Here is a 21,111-nt window from a genome sequence, read left to right as displayed (position 1 = left end):
TTTATACTACCAAGAATAGATAACTATAAAACAAAGCAAGTTGTCTCTAAAGTTTAAAAAAATTTTAATGAGCTTATATAACTTACAAAGTAATGAAAGGTATTAAGATATTCTGGAGAGATAATGAATTAATTATCAAAATGTAAGAATAGGGAAGCATGTTTTAGAGATCGTTTTTTAGATCTAATAGTTATACTGTTTGTCTACAAGTTAAATCTCTATCATATTACTATTTATTAACTTATGAAACAAGATTTGATCTTTTTATATTCAAATTTATGTAAGTTATACTGTAAGAGGTTCATACTGGATGCTTGCTGTTGACTAAAGAAGTCCTTTTTTCACGTTATTCAATACATTTAGGCAGGAAATCTACTCAAAGATTTTATACTTCAGGATCATAAAAGTCAAAGGAGCTATTAAAAATTAATTACCTTTTAAAGCAGGCACATAATCTTCTGTCTTTTTAATGATCATCTGGTATTGAGCTACAGCCTCCTTATATTTGCCTAGGATCTGCTGTATTGCTGCAACCTTAAACACACTGTATGTGGATTCTGGGTTCAGCTCACTGGCTTTTGTGAAGGACTTCAAAGCTGTTGTGTAGCCTCCTCTGCTTAAGTATGCCTCTCCTAATGATTCCCAACAATTGAAGTCCTTTGGGTCTGCTCTTAATGCTGCCTGTAAACTAAAATTTTAAAAAACCGTAAGAGAACTAAAAGTTATGGAACTATCTCCAAATCTGAAAGGAAACTATAAAATAAATAATTCAAGTAATTGAATTGCATACATATCTGTAGCTCCTTCTACTTATAAAAGTGCTATTTAAAGTAGGTAAATCTGTTCCTTTTATGATTAACTTTTTTAATACTAAGAAATGTTATTTTAATTTTGGAACAAATAAGAATAAAATGCTTTTTTTGAAAAAGTGCTGAACAAAATTTCTTTTCCTTGATTATCTCGAAGAACTCGAGTTTTCTATCCTACCAGGACAGGTGTCCATCTCAGTTTGTCTCATCAGTCCATAATCCCCCACCAGCAGTCCTTTTACCAAACAGAAATACCACAGTTTAAATACGGAAACAATAGGCATGCTTTAAATATCTGATCAAATTCCATTTCCGTGAAAATGCCTGTACTCTAGATACTAACATAAACCAGAAACAACTTTATCTTGATCCAAATACATTTATTTACAAAGTACTGTTCAAACCAAATGACTCAAATTGATCATATATGAGCTGCTCCCAATGCCCTTTAGGCAGCCAAATGTCTCCCTTGCCAAAAACAATGTATGTCAGCAGAACAATAAAGATATGTACCTCAGCTTCTCATCACTAAAACTTCTATTGAGAACTACTATACATATTTATTAAGACTTCAATTCACTAATCTGGCTATCTCCTCAACAACAGGACATCATGTAATCCATCTCTGCAATTCCACTGCCCTATAGACAATAAACACCAATCAATCATAAAGAGACAATCTGTAAAGTTCATTTGGGGTATAAATAATGCTTAATTTAAGGAATGTTATGCTTGTCTAACATAGTTTAAATACAATAAGGTGCCTTACTCAGCCACTGCTTGAGAATGCTGACCAGCTTTCAAATAGTATAGTCCTCGCCTAAGCCAGGCCCATTTTGCCGTTCCAGCACTTGCCTTTTGAGTTACTGTTGTTAGGATAGCTAAAGCAGTTTCCTAATGAGAAGAAAATACTAATATTAGATATTTGAACATTATAAAAAGAACGCTCATGTAAAGTACACAAATGTATTTTCATTTCCCACTTCTGATTTTTTAAACTTACACTGGTATACGCCAAACTACAGTTTCAACGACAACTGGTTAGTAATTTAATATCCGCCAATGGAAAAAAATTTTACTTATAGAAGTGAAAATATTTATATTGCACCTATAGAAAAAAACTTTCAAATATACATATATAAAAATATTTTCATTTATATACTCAGGATAAAAAAACAAAAAGCAAAAGTGGTTATTAGACATACCATATCTTCAAGCTCCACACTTAAGTCAACCGCTGCAGCTCCAGATTCAGCATCAGTGTCATCTAATTCAAAGGCTTTCCTATAACATCCACGAGCTCTGTTTTTATCTCCCACCACATCTCTATAATAATGACCTAAATAGCAGAAAACTTTGCCCATATATGTATCCAGTCTTGCAGCCTTTGAAATAAATATTGATAATACCAGGACATTAAAAGTTCATTTAATGAATATCTTTACAAATACAGAAGATAAATACACAGATTAAAGAAAAAAGAAATAATTTCATTAAACATACAAAAATATGCCAAAAATCCTTTAATGTAAGATTTAAAACAGACAGGAAAGCTGTCCCTCACTGCTTATAGAAAGTAAACGGAAGTATAAAAATATTTTCTTTTTTGGTAAAGGAAATGTGAAATTAGAGCTGCTACTGAATTAATCTGCTCTTACAAGTCAAGATAAGAATGCACGACTTATAGATGTGAAATATCTAAAAAAATTTAAACATCTAACTTGTATGCTCATAAAACTACAGTGAAAATTACCTAAAAAGTGTTGTTTACATCTAGAAAATGTCTCATTTTCTAGAACACATGCTTTTTAAAAAGTAACTTTTACATTTTATGTTTTAATTTTTTCCTTGAAAACCCATATAACACCATCACAAAACCTTACGTACGAAAGATAAAGCACAAAAAACAGTTCAGTAAGGAGCAACTGTAACTAACTTATATGATTATTATTTACGATTTTATAATGCCATTTCAACTAGGAATTGAATTGCAGCACTTGATTTACCTTCAGAAAGTGGGTAAGAGCCTTTGTTTTATCTTTTCTTGTCTCTTCACCCATGAACCAGTATGTTAATCCAAGTTGGTAATGATATTCTGCAACTTCAGTATCTTTCTCAAGAGCTGTCTGAAAACTAAGTCACCAAAGGGTAATAAAAAGAAATAGTAAAATAAATACACACACACACACACACACACACACACACACACAAAATATAGGCAACTCCTAGTTGGAACAATCAAAGTTTGAGTGATTCAGAGGTGCCGAATTAGAAACGAATCATTACTTTAGGATTTATATTATCACCAGGAAAGAAGTGATTTGTTTTTGAAGAAGAGGAGCTTAAAAAAGCACAGTGGCCTTTTAGCACTACCATGTGCTAAGTGTTCAGACTATACTGAACATTACATCTGCTTAGTGAACACGATGATCAGCTAATTAGATTTTTTTTTTTTTTGAGTCCGAGTCTCGCTCTGTCACCCAGGCTGGAGTGCAGTGGAATGGTCCTGGCTCACTACAATCTCCACCTCCCAGGTTCAAGCAATTCTCGTGCCTCAGCCTCCTGAATAGCTGGGACTACAGGCATGTGCTACCACACCCAGCTACTTTTTGTATTTTTAGTAGAGATGGCGTTTTGTCATGTTGCCCAGGCTGGTCTTGAACTCCTGGGCTTAAGAGATCACCTGCCTTGGCCTCCCAAAGTGCTGGGATTACAGGTGTGAGCCACCACGCCCAGCCAAGATCAGCTAATTAGATTTGAAACTCATCATGTAATTTTTTATAGCTACTGTACAACATGCTAAATACATTTCTTAAAAATACTAAAACTTAAAAGCCTACAAAGATCAAATTCATACAAAATCAAATCTTCATCAAGCCTACTCATTTTGAATTTCTGAGAAATACAAAAAAACTAAGATGTAAATGGTTCTATGAGCAATCTATATATCCTTACCATTTTTCTGCTTGTAGATAGTCCTTTTTGGTGAAATGAATCAAAGCCTCAAGGGCATGAACTTCAGCTAGGTCAGGGTAAGAAGAGAGAAGGTCTTCCATAATCTATAAAGTAGACACCTGTCAATTCTATACCCAAATAAAAATGACTTTTAACTCAAAAAATGCTCAGTTTGAATAAAAAAGCCAACCTTTGTAGCTTCATCTAATGAACCTTTGTTCCGATAGGCCAAGCTTTTGAGAACCAAAAGTCCTGGGATATTATCTGCATCAGAAATCTAGAAAATAATTGTGAAGAACTGCTATAAATCTTCAACACAACCACAGCAATGTTTGCTTTAATTAAAGAATGAACACAGAAAAGCAGGATCCTAATAGAATAAAGAAATAGAGGTCCTGATTTCTATCACTACTAACACATCTTCACTCTTTATAACCTTTTTATTAGGGAAAATCTCATATACATAAAAAATTACAGAAACTAGTATAATAAACCCACATGTACCCACCATCCAGCCACAAAACCACAAACTCACAAGCAATCATTCTTTTCATCTATACCTCCACCAATTGTACCACACTTCTGCTCAGATTATTTTGACACAAATCCCAGATATTGTAACTTTTTATCTGTAATACTTCAGTATCTATATCTAAAAGTTCATTTCTAAGTTACATAACCACATTACCATTATCATACTTAAACAAAACCAGCAAACATCCTTAACATCATCAAATTTCTCACTTGTCTCATAAAATATTTGAACAATTTTAAAAATCAAAATCCAAAGAAGATATATACATTTCAACTGACTGATATGCCTTAAGTCTATTTTAATCAATAAGGCCCCCTTCCTCTTTTTTTTCTTCCTTACAATTTAACTGTTGAAAAATATGGCCTATTTGTCACAGTTTCTCAGAGTCTGGATTTTGCTAAATATATTTTCAAGGTGTTTAACATGTTCCTTGGTTCCCTGTATTTTCTGTATATTAGTAGTTGGGTTTAGAGGTTTGAAGATTCCCAATGATACCTTAGGTCTTCAGGTGTATTTGCATTTGTTTGTGTCTGATTGTCTTTTTTTTTGTTTGTTTGTTTGTTTGTGTTTTTTTTTGAGACAGAGTCTTGCTTCAATGCCCAGGCTGGAGTGCAATGGTGTGATCTTGACTTGCAACTTCTGCTTTCTGGCTTCAAGTGATTCTCCTGCCTCAGCCTCCCAAGTAGCTGGGATTACAGGTGTGCACCACCAAGCCTGACTAATTTTTGTATTTTTAGTAGAGATGGGGTTTCACCATATTGGCCAGGCTGGTCTTAAACTCCTGACCTCAAGTGATCCGCCTGCCTCGGCCTCCCAAAGTGTTGGGATTAGAGGAATGGGCCACTGTGCTCAGTCTGATTGTCTTTTTGTGATGTTAGTAGCCACTAACCCTTGACACCTAGATCTGTTAATTCACTGAGGATTGCAAAATGGTGATTTTCTGTCATCTTCTCTTATTAGACAGAATAATTCAACAGACACATTTCTCCTCCCTTCATTATTTCATTATCCTGAGGAATGATTCAGATAGAAAAGGCAGGATAAATGCCTTTATTCTTCACAGTTGGGTTTTTAGCATCCTCCCAAAGATTTGTTTTCTTGAGGACATTTGCTGATTTTTTGTTTTCTGTATCATCATGAACACATGGATTTAACATATTTGATGTGTTTCAATATACCACATTAGTAATGCCCTCTTTAGCCAGTAAGAATCTCTTTATGTTAGCTCCTGAGCCCTTTTGTAGTCTGAGCCCTTTTATAGTTTCTTGCTTTCTAGCATGACAAGGTGTTCTTGGTTCATCCTGTACACTTCCTATCTCAGACCTAGACTCTGCTAGTTCTCCAAACTAGTAGTCGTTTGTCTTTTTGTAAAAACATTATTTGAAAAACCTTTATAAAGCATTCACACAAAATACACTATTGGTGGGATAGCAAAAAGAAAACAAGAAAATATTAATTCTTGAAGGATGCTGACAACGGTTCTGATTTGAAAGAAATATTATGATATACAAAGCCCTTTGAAATATATAAAACTGATTTAAAAACTCAATTTTAATTTTAAACCAGTAATAGTCTTTACCTGACAAAAATCTTTAGGGCATAATGTTATAATTCTTAATTTACCAGTTATAGATTTTTTTAGTATGGAATTTCAAATTGCTTGAACTCAAAACACTAAGAAATTGGTTTCATTATGAAATATCAATCTTTCTTTGAATGAAACAAACATTCTCTACCATGAAGCTAACAGTGTCCTTAATTATTCTGGTGAAATCTGCAGAATATTTCCTGGAGGAAAAAATTTAGAATCTCAAATTAATAATAATCAAGTAGCAATAACCTAAGAGGGCAACAGGAAGAAAGGAGAATGAGGTCTAGAACTAAAAAAATAGTCTTGTATGATAAGTACTGTAAGTCCTTAATCAAAAGGCAAACAAATCACTCTAGAAGTGCCCAAATGTATGAATGACTTATGAAAGTGCAGATGTGGTGAATTCATACCTCTAACACAAAATCTGTATAAGTAAATATTCGTGGTAGGCATAGAATGGTTGTTGCCTGGTTGACTGGAAACTAACTACAGTTGAAGAAACAAACTTGGTAAGACTACCTGATCAAGAGTACGAATTGCTTCCTCTGAAGAGTCATAATCTGAGAGTTTAATCAAAGCCTCTGCTTTCAAACGAAGACAAAGATTCCTCTGATAAAGACGGTCACCAGATGCACCAAGATTATCTATGATCTTCAGAGCTGACAAAATTAAGGGTATCCAAATGAAGACAGCCATATCACTTCAGTTTTTTTTCTTTTTTAAGGATGACATATAATAAATTACAGATACAATAAGCATAAATTTCCAAAACAATATACATGAAGAATAACTCAAAGTTAAATATAAATTCTTCCCTGAATTCCTTATGGAAAGACCTGAATTTAAAACAGAGCATACCTGAATTTAAAACCTCTATCTTCACACAACATATAATAAAACTGAACATCCTAAAAAATGACAATGACTATCTATATCTGCTAAGCAATAAAGGTTAGCCCATAACCAAAGCACCTGTAACAAATATAAGAAATAAAGATACTGGAAGGGGAAAGCAGCTGAATTAGAATGGACCAAGGTGAACTATTTCTCAGTGACAGAGGGCAAGCTACCAGGTGGGTCAGAAACAGTGAACCACTTTCATGATTTCCTGTCCCCACTCCTCACCCTGTCACATTCAAATAGGTTTCCAAGATGCCTAAGGTTTCCCCTCTCTATATCCAAGAAATTAAGAACTCATATGTCTTGGACACACCAGAAACTTCCTTGTTACAAAGACAGAGGACCTCCACACCCAAGCCTAAACTGACTATGTCGATATTCCAAATGCAAGAAAATTTTGCTAAATATTCATTGCCAGTTTAAAAATAAACACACTAGTATACACACATGCAGACTTTTATTTAACCTCAGTGAAATTAAAATTAGCAATTTAAAATACAAAATATAGCATTTTGGTTTTTAAAATCACTATCTTTGTCCTTTAAGATAAAAACAAATAGGGTTGGTCACCCTTATGTGTCAACCCAAAAGGTATCAAAAATACCTTGACTGCATGAAAGAATAGCTTCTTTAGGTCTATGCATTTTGACTTGGGCTTCTGCCAGATGATACCATCCACTTGTGCAGACAGGGCTTTCCTTTAACCCTAAAAGGATAAAAACAACCAAAAAACCAAGGTTTCTGTGACTACATAGATGAATGGCACCATTGCCTACTCTCTAAATCAGATTCCTCCCCTCTTCATCTCTGGTATCTTATCAGTCACAAAGTCACACTGATTCTCTGCCTCAATTCATTCCCCTCCACACATTTTTCTCCATCTCTACCAACACCACTTCAGTTCAGACCTCAACCATCTTGATTGAGATACCAAATCACGGCAAGTGCTTGCCATCCACCCCAATGCATTCTTTACACTGTAGCTAGAATATCTCTAAAAATACAAATCAGATTATAACATTCCCCTGCTAAAAATCTTTTACTGATTCCCCCACTGTTGTCAGGATAATGTGCAACCTACTTACCAAGGTTTAGCTAGGCCCTTCTACTATTTCACTTGTTGTCCCCTCCTGTGCATACACTTCATTCTCAAACCCTGGTGAACTACCTGCAGTTCTCTGAACAACAGCCTCTCAGTTCAGGCTATTTCACAGATTCATCTCTGCCTAAAATGTTCCTTCCATTCTCTTAAACTACCTACCTGGCTTGTATTTACCATTCAGATCTACAATTTGAATGTAGGTTCTTCCAGAAACATCGTACCTAATAAGAATAAATTAAAGCCTAGGTTCCTAAGACATATATGTCTACATATATGCCTTCCTGCCTGCCTTCCTCCCTCCCTCCCTCTTTTCTTTTCTCTTTTCTTTGCTTTGCTTTTCTCTTTCTTTTCTCTTTTTTTCTTTTCCTTTTCTTTTCTTTATATATAGATATCCCTATTTTACAAATGAAAACACTGACACATGGAAAGTTTAATTAACTCTTCTGAGGTTTTGAAATTAGTTATTAGCAGAGTCAGAGTTCAAATCTAAGCAGAGTTCAAGTTATGTAGGTACATTTTTTCCCTTCCACCTTAGATATACATTCCTTAAAGAAAGGCTCAAAGATAAATGCTTACTGACTGAATAATAATTATACTTCATGTTACATGCCATACACAGTACATTTACCTTCTGTTAGGTTCCTAACAGCATCTTCATACTTTTTGTTTTGCAATGCTTTAATGCCTAAGCCAATGAGGCCTGGACCACTTTTTGAATCCATTTCCACTAATCTACAACAATACTGCTGTCCCTCATCAGTAAGATTTCCTGGAATTAAAAGAAAAGGTTATTAGTGGGTGTGTGTGGGTGTGGGTGTGTGTGTGTATACATATATATACACACATATATCAAGTTTCTAAATGCCCAAACCCATATTCTTAAATCTCAAAATCTGCCTTTATATTCTTATGCATCCTTCACCACATGCTGATTCCAGAAATTCAAAAATTAAATAGACCAGTAAATGCAGAAAATATTAACGTTTAAATTAAAAAATGATGCTTTTTTATCTTCTTAAATACTGGAAGTAGAAACCACTTTAGGATTTCAGACAAGAAACCTGCTACTTGCCAGTAGACTAAGTCACATAGCCTACAGCTTGCCAGCTGTAACAATTTTGATTGTTAAATGAAGGAACCCTTGTCAAAGCAGAGTATCTTCCTCAAGTTCTCTTCCTAGGCAATCGTGCACTGCTAGAGACATGGCAGTCAGATCCAGTGGACTCTTCCAGCATCCAAGGATCACAAGATAGGCGGGTTACTCATCAGGACACTGCACAAAGACTTAGTCACATTCCGCTTAAGTCTACAAATTCACCAGTACATTTCCACATTTTTCTAAGACAATCTTTTTCTATATAAGTGAATTGTGACACTTATGAAATAGTCACCCAATGCCTACATTTATTTTATTTTCAAATTTATTTTGGTAAAATAGTTTAGAAAACTTTATATATTTTGTAATATTTCCATTTTCTCCAATCTCAATCCCAGAAAAGCAATTGTGAATAGCATTCACAACTTTAATAAATCATTTAATCACATAGGAGAATTCTTAAAAAGACAGACTACAACTTGAAGCAATAAATATGGGGGAAAAAATTCCTGAAAACAAAGATCTAATGCTTTAATAACTATATAAAACATATAAGCCCAAACCACATATAGAACCACTGTTTCAGTCACAGATGTCAAAGGTAAATTATTTGTATAATACCATTTAGCTTATATGTTTCAAATTTTTGAAAACCATTTGCAAACCAATGTATAATCCATTAGTAATATGTAGTAATATGTTATACACTGATTTAGAAATCCAAGTTAGCACTAAAAATCAAAAGACTTCATAATGACTAAAGAGTTAAAACTTCAGTACCGTTTGGCAAAATATGAAAACAAACTGGAAGAAATACTACTTTGATCAGTAAGCCAGTGAAAAAGACACAAGCCTGCTACTATTATGCTTCCAGGCATGAACTTCCTTGTCAATATGTTCTCACCATAGCTTCCATAAATATGAATCCAAAAATAAATATGCCTAGTTCCATACACCCTATATCCTCCCAAGAAAATTAGCGGATTTTTCCCTTTTGATCCAGTGGTATTGTCTAAACTAGACATTGTCTGCACTATCACAATCACTTGGAAGACTTGTTAAAACACAGTCTGCTGAGCCCTATCCCTGAAGTTTATGGTTCAGTAGGTCTGTTTAAGACCTAAGAGTCTGCATTTCTAAGAAGTTACCAGGTGATGCTGATGCTACTGGTCCAGAGATCATACTTAAAGACCACAGTCTACAATATTTGCTAATACCATATACCACCTTTACTATTAGTCTTATAACATGTATATTCTGCCTTTATTGCCTCTGTGGCTAAATGGTAACCTCTGGAGAGTAGAGACCAGCATGGCATCTGATACATGGTAGGTGTTCATTAAATTTTGTGATGACCCTTTAAAAATACCATCATGACTGATGTTCAAAAAGGCTTAGTCTGTTAATAGGTAACAGCTGAAAATTACTATAAAAAATTAAAAATCTTCACCATCCTTAAAAAAAAAAAAAAAAAGCTACCAAACTCTTACCTTTTATCTCTACCCATCTGAGTCTAAACACTCTTCCTCCATAGAAACACAGTTTATGACAGACTACCTTGACTACAAAAACTGCCTGTATTACAGGAAATATACCCGGGATGAAAATAGGAAAGAAAAATCATGCATCTCTCCAATGAACATCCATATTTAGGGTAATTTAAACAACACACAGGTCATCAAAGTGTGGGTTGGTACATGAAAATAGTTTCCAAAAGGCTGAGATGAACATAAACGACTTTTAAAACAAGGTAAATCTTCCTAACATATTTCCTTTGCTAAAGCCTGGGAGCATAGCAATAAAAACAAAATAAGATTTGGGGAGACTATGTTCATGTTCGGCCCTGGGTAACAATTCTCTGCATATGACCGAGTGGCACTGAGAGGAATTCTCTATAGTGTTCTCAAAACTAGCAAGAGTAATAACAACACTAATGATCTTTGTATAAAGAGACAAGGAATACTTCAGCTTCAACTCTCAATCCTTCTCTTCTTCATACTTATTCTTGTTGAGAATATTAGCTAAATAAATACCTTGGTGGAGGACAAAAACAGAGGAAATAGAATTCATTGCTTTTGAATTCTATTCATTGCAAATGAATAGAAAATTATTTACTTATCTGCTCTTTTTAACATTTAAAGGATTCTAAGTTTCCAGATTTGACAACTTTAAAACAGTCCGACAATATTATTTTTATTTCTCAAAAAACAAGCCAGATTTGGGGCTAATGAATGTTAAAATTCCAAGGATAGAGGGTATTCTGAAGAGGTCCATGTTGGATGCTAAGTAATAACTATGAAATTCTGTTTCTTAAAGTTTACTACAAAAACAGTTGGTTTTTAAAAAATTCATTTCTGACATTCCAAAAAAACTATCTAATTTTTCTTTTAAATAAACCTAGCTTGAGAGGGGAAAAAAAAAACCATGTACAATTTGGTGGCATTCATATCTTTATTTTCACCTGGATTTTCTAATAGTTTTAAAGCACAAAATCTTAAACCAGCTCTTTTCTGCTTGAATTTGAAGAACCAAGCTTTCTAATCCTCCCCCATTTCAGTAACAAAGCAAAATAAGATAAATAAAAAAGTCATTTAGCATGAAAAAAACATTTCAACAGATGACAACTGTGAAAGCCATTCACTACTTTTATATGAAGCTTTACAAACTGAGTCATTTTGAAAATGAATATTCAATTCTCAACAGGCAAAGCAGGACAAAGGAGAAAGAAATACATTTGTTCTCAGTGGAGGAGAACCCAGTAATTAACTGCTGTGAAGTAGCAAATTCTGTACATACTGAAGTACTTTGTGGGAGGGTGGCTCAGACTTCAGAGACCTTACAATTCTCAGAAGTTCTTAATACACTAAAGTTGGGTTTAGAGGAGCAGTAAAAAGAAAAAGCATAGCAACCCATTGTCCTACATTAACTATTGAACTTCCACCTCAAGCATACTACTTTACCTTGAAATATACCTAAACCTAAATTGCTCAATTCCACAAATTCCGGCAACCAACAATTCAGAAAGGAAAGAACTCTTCCCTGGTTTTACCATATGTGTAAATATCCACATATACTCTTTTCTGCTGTGATATAGACCTCCTTTTCTTTCCATTCTACATGATACAAATCTATAAGCTTACTCAAAAATGATTTTTTTTCATTTAAACCAAGACACTTTCTAATCAATCAGTATAATCCCTTCACTATCTCTTTATTAGAGAACTTTGTCAACTACTGAATTTATGTGCAAAACTCTGTAGCCTATTTGTTGATCCTATTTTTTCTATTATTTTGTAGGCTTTTTAGAATATAAGGACAAGTCTACATTATAGTTACATTTATGCTTATTGAGAAAGCACTCCATTAGTCCTCAAAAAGAATTTTCAAAGTATTCACTGTGTCATTTGGCATGTGAGCAAGCCAAGACTGAGGTAATGGTGCAAACCATAAATAGCTGAATAAGAAATAAAGAGAAAAGAGTGAACACCAGCCATTAATTTTTCAATAACAACAGTAGCAGCAGAATAGGGAAAAATAATTGGTACCAGGGGCCATACAATAAAGAAAATCAGCCTACTTATCTTTGGAACACACTGAGTCTTACATTAAAATTGGAAGGATCTGGGTAATTTTGGAACTAAGCTTCCTATCAGGAAAAAACAAAAACAAAAAACAAAAACAAGACTTCATAAGTATGCTCCTTGTGCTTGGTGTAGCTCATCCTCCTCAGTCTCAGTGCAACACTCATAGTATTAACTAACTAACCTAGGAACTCTTTCTTCTTACACCACTCCTGCCAGGCAGCTATTGCAGTTCTTCTCCCACCCCTCTAACAGCTTACTGACCCCTCTGCAGGCTTCACTTTCTCATCCTACTACTCTCTAATGCACTTGGTCAAGTCTACTTTCCTTTGTATACCTGCCTTTTCCTATTCTTTCCCCATCACTGTAATCTAAGCTCTAATTCAATCACTTTCATTTAAAAAGATAGCCTTAATAAAAAGCCTCACAATCATAAACTCAGTTGGCTTAATCTGTCAAGACAGACCATAATAATCTTTCTGAAATGCTCTTTCCCTGTCATCTGCGCTGTTTCTCATCAAAGTCCACCTTCTTCTCTGACCTCATCCCTTCTCTTTCTCCACTTACTCCCTTTCCCTTTTTCATCTCTTTCCCTCCAAGCCAGCCAGCATTGCCCAAAGTATAGTTCTCAGTATTTTTCCCTTTAGTCCTCCTCTGATGGCAACCATTCCATATCATTTTCACCTACATGCAAATTACTTCCAAACCACATGTCTACCCTTAGTATCGATCTCTCATCTGCAAATCACTGATGGGCATTTCCCATTGACTGCCCCCTTAACATCTCCTCTCAATAACCTACATTTCATACAAATCATCAGGCCATATTGAGCCAACTTTTCAGAAAAGGTGAAAGTTAAAATTGATATTTGCCTCTTTCCCTCTACGAAATCACTTTCATTTTTTCATTCATCTGTTCCTTTCTATCATCACTATCATACTCCTCATTCATTCAAACCTAGTGTCACTTAGTCTACTGGAGCTAGTCCACCTTATATACAGCCTGTCCTGCACACCATGTTAGTTTAAGACTTTATACTCCGCTCACTATACTTTTTATGTTCTCTTTCTCCTTATGGCAGTAAAAAGCACTCTCCTAAATCTATCTTTGACTCAGTTAAAGTAAGGCAAAGGACATCTGCTTCCACCAAAACCAGAGCTGAAGGTAACAGTGTTTTTTCATTCAGACACCAGGAAAAAAAAACCAAAAAAGTAAAAGAGGACTTAAAAGGAGAGTTAAAGTGAGGAGAACTGAGATAGGTGCAATGGTCATTTTCTACCAAGGAATTTTCCTTCACAGTTATCTCTAGCAGTAGTTTTCAACCCTTTTTTCACTATGACACATGTAAAGGTCATTCACATACAAAGCATTCTCACGTATATACTCATTTAACAACAAAGTGAAAAAAATTAAATGGATTAGTAAAGCTCCGCAATAACTGACAATCACTACCACACTGGTGTATGTACTAATATTTCTATTTCAGTGACTGACTTCTGTGAACTTGTTCACCTCAAGAGAATACAGACATGAAATTCAGGTTATTTAAAAAAAAAAAAAAATGTATTCAGCACAGATACTGACCAAAAGGAAAGAGGCTGGTGGGAAATCCCAATATAGCCAACCTCTTGTAAACTGGTGGACTACCACTCCTGGACACAAGACATCCACAGCTACAGTTCTGCCAACTCCCAGCAAGCTAGTTGTCATCACTTCTCTCTTCCCCGCAAAGAAAGTACATGAAGATACAAGAGCATGAAGCATACACAGAGACAAATTCTCCCACTTGAATTTGCTCTATTTCATTAAAAAAGGAGATTCAGTAATTTAATTACTTTATAATATTACAGTATTCATAACAATGTTCTTATGACACTGTGATATAACATCAACACTGAGGCAACTAAACTTTCCAAAAATCCTTTCTGTGATATTTATAGCTCTGTGTAATAGAGCCTGACCTACTTAGCCAAAATATATCTTAGTTATTTCTTCCACTATACTAAGCAAACCTATTTTACCATTCCTAAAAAATGCACCCAGCTCCACATCTCTGCTCATGCCAGCTGGAGTACATTTCCCCTACTCCTGTTTATCTAGTATCTATAAAAAAATTCAAGGCGCCCTCCAATTCCCACCATTAAAAAGATTTCACTGATCAACAATATATCTGGCAACTCATAATTCTTCTGTATTACTGTACTTTCCTATATTTATTAGACTTTTCATGTACACAAAGACTACACATTATACTTCCTTTTATGTTCAGAAACACAGAAACAACACCTTAAACATGGTAGACACTAAAACATGTTTTGATTAATACCATCACTCACATAATCACACACCTCTAGGACACACACTATAATAAAGAAGAAATTACCTGATTCAATTAAATGCAAACAAAGCACTTCTAAGGGATACTGTACAGTAGGATAGATGTTTATCATTCCTTCACAGGCCTTCTTCAATCTAGCAGTCTCATGAGGCAACTTGAAAATATAAAAGCAAAATACACTACATTCTAGTAGTAGTAAAATGTATTTATGAACACTTTCCTAATTAGAAATACATACAAGTCACATTAGAGATTTAAAAAATCAACTTACTTTGAATAAACTCTGAATGAAATGCCTATAAAGCACTTGGTGATCTTCACTAGGAATCTTATCTGATAATCCCAGTGCATTCTCAAAAGCAGTTAAAAGCTGAAACAAATACAAAAGCTATCATCTGTATCATACTTAAATGACAAATGATTAAATGTATAAGACTCTCCTACACAAACTACACCTTCAAGTAACTGCAAATGTATTCTACAGTCTGACTCTGACAACTCCAATGAGGAAAAAAATGTATATGCAAGTTTTGGAATGTATTCTAACTCCAACTGGCCAGCAAACTGCACTGAACTGGTAACAACTATGCATTAACAACATTAATTTAACAAAACACACTTCCCAGTGCCTGCTGTCTCCTACAAAGTAGTCAACCAGAGTATAGTCTTATATGCTAGCATAGCTGCTACTGCTTACGTATCATTTTTAAAACAATTCTTCTGAAATCACTAGCACGTTCTTTGAAATATCTTCAATGATAGCAAATCTTCAACCTTTAAAAAATAGTTAAAAAGTCAGGTGACACTTTTGGCAAAAGAAAAGCAGAGATATGACTGAACTGAAATGAAACCACTTCTCTTATGCAGTATTAGCTGACTCTGAAGAACATTCCATCACTTCTCTTATGCAATATTAACTGACTTTGAAGGCCAACAGGCCTTCTAAATACGTCTTGAATAAGAACAGAATACTAGAATCCAAGGCAAGTGGTATAAAGCACTTCACACCACTCAGTTGGCTACACATTCTGCATTTTAAAATGAATACGCATGACTTAATACCAAAAAGTCACAATGTAGTTCAATATCTCAAATTTTCTTTGGAAAGTATGGTATAAAGTCTATATATATAAGTAAAAATTTGCTGCCCTGATAAAGTTAACAATCTTACAGAGAAGGAACATAGCTCAAAACAGTCTAGCATAAAAGATTTTTTAAAATAGTAATAAAATTATTCCAAATGAAAAATCTGTGATACATTTTTTTCTAAATACTCAGTATTCAAGGTAACAATAAATCCCCCCATTCTTTTATCTATTATTAACAGTTAGAAATCAATTCTTAAAATCATAAGTACAATTAATTCTCTGTCATGGAGGAGGGTAGGATAGACAATCCAAAAAGTTACTTTACTTATTTTGGAATGTGTTTGATATTCTGGTAACCTACACTATTTTAAGGAAAATAATGAAGTTATATTATGATATTATACAATTTAAGAGAAACTGCTAAGCTACCTAATTTTGTCACTGCTCAATTCTTTCCACAACTGAATATATGCACAGATAAATCATGTTATCACACACAAAAAAGAAATCTTATTCTCATATTTTTATCCCCAGCTCTTAGGACACTGCCTGACACATAATAGGTAGTCAATAAATATTTTCTGAATAAACAAATTAATGAGTGAACAAATGAACACATATACAAATAAATGAACTTCCTATCCTATATAGGGCCTATATTTGTTTATTTAAAAATTCCACTCAATATAACAAGTGTACATTAAGTAGTTATTTACTATAATAAGAAATTAAGTTGACTTTTAAAATTACAAATAAAAAAAGGAGAATGATAGATATATTTTCCAAATGTGGCTCAAAACCAATTTTTTTTAGTCTTTCCAAAAATTCTTTTCAATTACTTTAAAATCTGCACCATAAAGACTTTTTTTCTAGGCATAAATACTCTAAATATTAAATATAAATACTCTAAACAGTGGAATTGTTAAACCTCAAAGTAATTCAGTACTCTTAGTTCAGAAGTGTAAAGAAACACACCTTTAAAGGTACCACTTTTTAGACACCATAAGCAGTTTTGTGAAAGTCAATTTTCAGTTTATTTTTTATAGTGATTAAGTTACTGATGTATTGCAGATTCTTATGAACACAAGGGAATGAAATTCTGATACCATGAGTAACAATTCCACTCCATCCAGACTCCGCATGAGACTACAGGCCAATAATTCTGACTTTATCTAGAAGAGCCTCTATGAATTTAAAATTATACATTTACAAAATACCTAGTCTAACACACAATCCTTTTTTTTTTTTTGAGCATCCATTGAATCATCATTGAATGTCCTATTTCCAAGGTAATTCATGTACTAATATCCAGAATCTATAAGGAACTTAAACAAATTAGCAAGAAAAAAAACAACAATCCCATCAAAAAGTTGGCTAAGGATATGAATAGAAAATTCTCAAAAGAAGATACACAAATGGTTGACAAACATATGAAAAAATGTTCAACATCACTAACGATCAGGGAAATGTAAATCAAAACCACAATGCGATACCACCTTACTCCTGCAAGAATGGCCATAATCAAAAAAATAAAAAAATAGATGTTGGTGTGGATGAGGTAAAAAGGAAACACTTCTACATTGCTGGTGGGAGTGTAAACTAGTACAACCATTACGGAAAACAGTGTGGAGACTCCTTAAAGAACTAAAAGTAGGCTAGGTTCGGTGGCTCATGCCTGTAATCCCAACATTTTGGGAGGCTGAAGTGGGCAGGTCACTTGAGGTCAGGAGTTCGAGATCAGCCTGGCCAACATGGTGAAACCCCATCTCTACTAAAAACACAAAAATTAGTCAGGCATCGTGGCACATGCCTGTAATCCCAGCTACTTGTGAGCCTGAGGCAGGAGAATTGTTTGAACCTAGAAGGCAGAGGTTGCAGTGAGCCAAGATTATACCACTGCACTCCAGCCTGGGTGACAGTGACACTCTGCCTCAAAAAAAAAAAAAAAAAAAAAACTAAAAGTAGAACTACTATTTGATCCAGCAATCCCTCTACTAGGTATCTACCTGGAGGAAAAGAAGTCATTATACAAAAAAGATACTTGCACATGCATGTTGACAGCAGCACAAGTCACAACTACAAAAATACAGAACTAGCCCAAATGCCCATCAATCAACGAGTGGATAAAGAAATTGTGATATATATATACACACACACAGACACACACACACACACACACACACACACACAATGAAATACTACTCAGCTATAAAAAGGAATGGATTAATGGCATTCGCAGCAACCTGGATGGAACTGGAGAATATTATTCTAAGTGAAGTAACTCAGGAATGAAAAACCAAACATCATATGTTCTCACTCATAAGTGAACATATGAATAGAACATTGTATGTTCTCACTGTAAGTTATGAAGACACAAAGGCATAAGAATAATACAACAGACTTTGGGAATTTGGGTGAGGGTGAGGAATAAAAGACTATAAATTGGGTTCAGTGTACACTACTCGGGTGCACCAAAATCTCACAAATCGCTACTAAAGAACTTACTCATGACCAAATACCACCTGTGCCCCAAAACCCTATGAAAATTAAACATAAAAAAAAAACTCCATAAAAAGAAATAAACTCAATAAAAAACGAGCAATGATGTGAACACACACTTCACCAAAGAAAATACACAGGTGCAAATAAACACATGAAAAGATGCTCAACATTACTAGGGAAATGGAAATTAAAATGACAATGATCAATTATGTTTCTATTTTCTAAATTCAATTAAATGATCAATTTTCATGAACAAACTTGAGGAATAAATGAGTCAATACCATTTGCTGAGTTTCATTATTCTGGTCCTCCGTACTTTCAGCCAGGAACTGAGTCAATTTTCTCCATAGTTGATGAAGCTCTTGGTTGTCTGCACCTTCTTCCTGCCGTGTTTTTATCAACTTGTGCCATGTTCGAGCCACCTATTAAAGAAGGAGATTTTAAAGTATTTTGTCCAAAATGTAAAAATGTCAATAAACATGTAAAATCTGCAAATAAAAACATTTTTATCTATTAATATATAAAAATCGCAAAAGCATAGAATCCCATCTATTTTTATTTTATTTTATTTTTTTGAGATGGAGTTTCGCTCCTGTTGCCCAGGCTGGAGTGCAATGACACAATCTCGGCTTACCATAACCTCCACCTCCTGGGTTGAAGCAATTCTCCTGCCTCAGCCTCCTGAGTAGCTGGGATTACAGGCATGCACCACCATGCCCAGCTAATTTTGTATTTTTAGTAGAGACAGGGTTTCTCCATGTTGGTCTGACTGGTCTCAAACTCCCGACCTCAGGTGATCTGCCTGCCTCAGCCTCCCAAAGTGCTGGGATTACAGGTGTGAGTCACTGCGCCCAGCCCATCTATTATTAAAAGAAGTCAGAAAATCATTCACCAACCTCTAGGTGTTTCTTTTCTTGGTAATATAGATCCACAAGTTTCTTGCAGACATCACACCACTTCTGTTTGTCAACACTTAGAACAAAACAAAACACATACACACAAAAGGATTTTTGAATCTGATTGATAAAAATAACCAAGGACTTAAAACACTAAAATTTAAGTATTCCAATAATAATTTCAGGTACTATTTTAAATTAGAACATATCTTCTTTCATACTACAGTAAAATTTTCTAAAATGAGCTCCTCATAAAAGAGAAAAGGTCTAAGAAGTATTATCTTCTATTATATTGACTGAAAATAATATCAAAGTTCCAAAATTAGTCAGTCCTCTTACTAGTAGTGTTTTGATTCTACTTCAATCACAAAAGATTCTGTGACAAATGTTTGAAAGAAAAAAGCCTCCCAATTCCCAGTAAATGTTGGAATACTTCTATATGAATTTTAATCAGTTTATTAAAATTCAAGCTTTGAAAGAAACTGGCCTTTCCTCATATATTTCTTACCTTTCATAAAGATCCAGGAGCTTTTGGTAAACACCAGGTAAGTCATCCTTAGCATTTATGTGATTATATTTCTCATACAAGTTTGCTAACCCCTAAAAGAAGAAGTACTCATGATTATTCTTTTTCCTAAAACATTTGCTGTTCTCACATTCATTTATTTTGCCAAATAATATGATAATCTATAAAGATTATTTATGAAAAAGATTATAATTTACAAATGAAATGATCTGTCTGGGATTTGCCTCTAAATATAATAACTGGGGGTCTGAGGGCACAGGTAAAGTGGATATTGTTGAGTATGGGTGACAGGAATAAAGAGGGATACCATTCCCTTTTCTTTTGAAAATTGAATTGAAGTGCTTCACAATAATAAATACTTTTAATGGCTATTTTACAATCTTCCCATCTAAGATTACTATAAGACACTATTTTTTTTTAATTTCAGCATGTGTTTTAAAGTGTTTTATTGCAATATCATTGACATATAAAAATTGTTTATTTTTAAGGTATACAACTTGATATTTTGATATATGTATTCACTGTGAAATGACAACCATAATCAAGCTAACTAGCATAACCATGCTACGTAATAGCATTACCATTGGTGGAGAGGGTGAGGGAGGTGAGAAGATTTAATTTTAAGATCTATGTGACAATACTTTTATATGATATAACCAAACAAAAAAAAAAAATCAGGTAGTCTGTGAAAATTGTCATTTTTGCTTTAAAGAAGGATCAGATATCCTAAACTACTCAGTCCATTATAAAAGCATCAATTTCTCTAAGTGTGTTACCAGATATCCTCAAGTTCTTATTCACATGAACCTAAGACAAACAGGTTCCTACTCTCCAGGGCCTACAACATTAAATTCACCAGTTTCAAAGGTGTGATTGAGATACCAAACAAAGTTATTAAATGGGAAAAAGTTGGAGAATCTAAGTAAAAACATTAAGGCCACTAAGTAAGAAAAAAGAATTTAACTTGCATTCAAAGATAGAAACATTAAACATTTTTATATTATTTTATTTTTCGGAAACATTAAAAAAACATTTCTTTTTCCTCAGGTAAGCATAAAGAATGATATTATGGCCAGGTCTTTTATATGCACATATAACTAAAGTAGAGATTTATATTTGAGTGCTCACATTTGAAATAATCTATTAGGTAGGATGTTAAATAGTGTTAAACAACAGCCTTCGCACCACTTT

At 34.1% G+C, this 21,111-nt stretch overlaps 1 protein-coding gene across 1 annotated transcript in view; it reads right to left on the bottom strand.

Annotated features, from left to right (window-relative positions):
* TTC37 (tetratricopeptide repeat domain 37) overlaps nt 1-21,111 on the bottom strand; it is a 91,339-nt gene that overhangs the window by 57,525 nt on the left and 12,703 nt on the right. Inside the window, exons 6-19 of the mRNA XM_011989439.1 lie at nt 19,903-19,994; nt 19,395-19,470; nt 18,780-18,920; nt 15,180-15,278; nt 14,954-15,062; nt 8,521-8,661; nt 7,395-7,496; nt 6,410-6,549; nt 3,955-4,041; nt 3,765-3,868; nt 2,816-2,942; nt 2,015-2,194; nt 1,579-1,703; nt 435-688 (exon numbers count right to left, since the gene is read on the bottom strand). Coding sequence (XP_011844829.1) covers nt 435-688; nt 1,579-1,703; nt 2,015-2,194; nt 2,816-2,942; nt 3,765-3,868; nt 3,955-4,041; nt 6,410-6,549; nt 7,395-7,496; nt 8,521-8,661; nt 14,954-15,062; nt 15,180-15,278; nt 18,780-18,920; nt 19,395-19,470; nt 19,903-19,994 — 1,777 coding nt within the window. The remainder of the gene's footprint in view (nt 1-434; nt 689-1,578; nt 1,704-2,014; nt 2,195-2,815; nt 2,943-3,764; nt 3,869-3,954; nt 4,042-6,409; nt 6,550-7,394; nt 7,497-8,520; nt 8,662-14,953; nt 15,063-15,179; nt 15,279-18,779; nt 18,921-19,394; nt 19,471-19,902; nt 19,995-21,111) is intronic.

This window comes from Mandrillus leucophaeus, unplaced genomic scaffold, assembly GCF_000951045.1.
Source record: "Mandrillus leucophaeus isolate KB7577 unplaced genomic scaffold, Mleu.le_1.0 Scaffold353, whole genome shotgun sequence".
NCBI classification, from domain to species: Eukaryota; Metazoa; Chordata; class Mammalia; order Primates; family Cercopithecidae; genus Mandrillus; species Mandrillus leucophaeus.
This window is presented reverse-complemented; position numbering and strand designations above follow the sequence as displayed.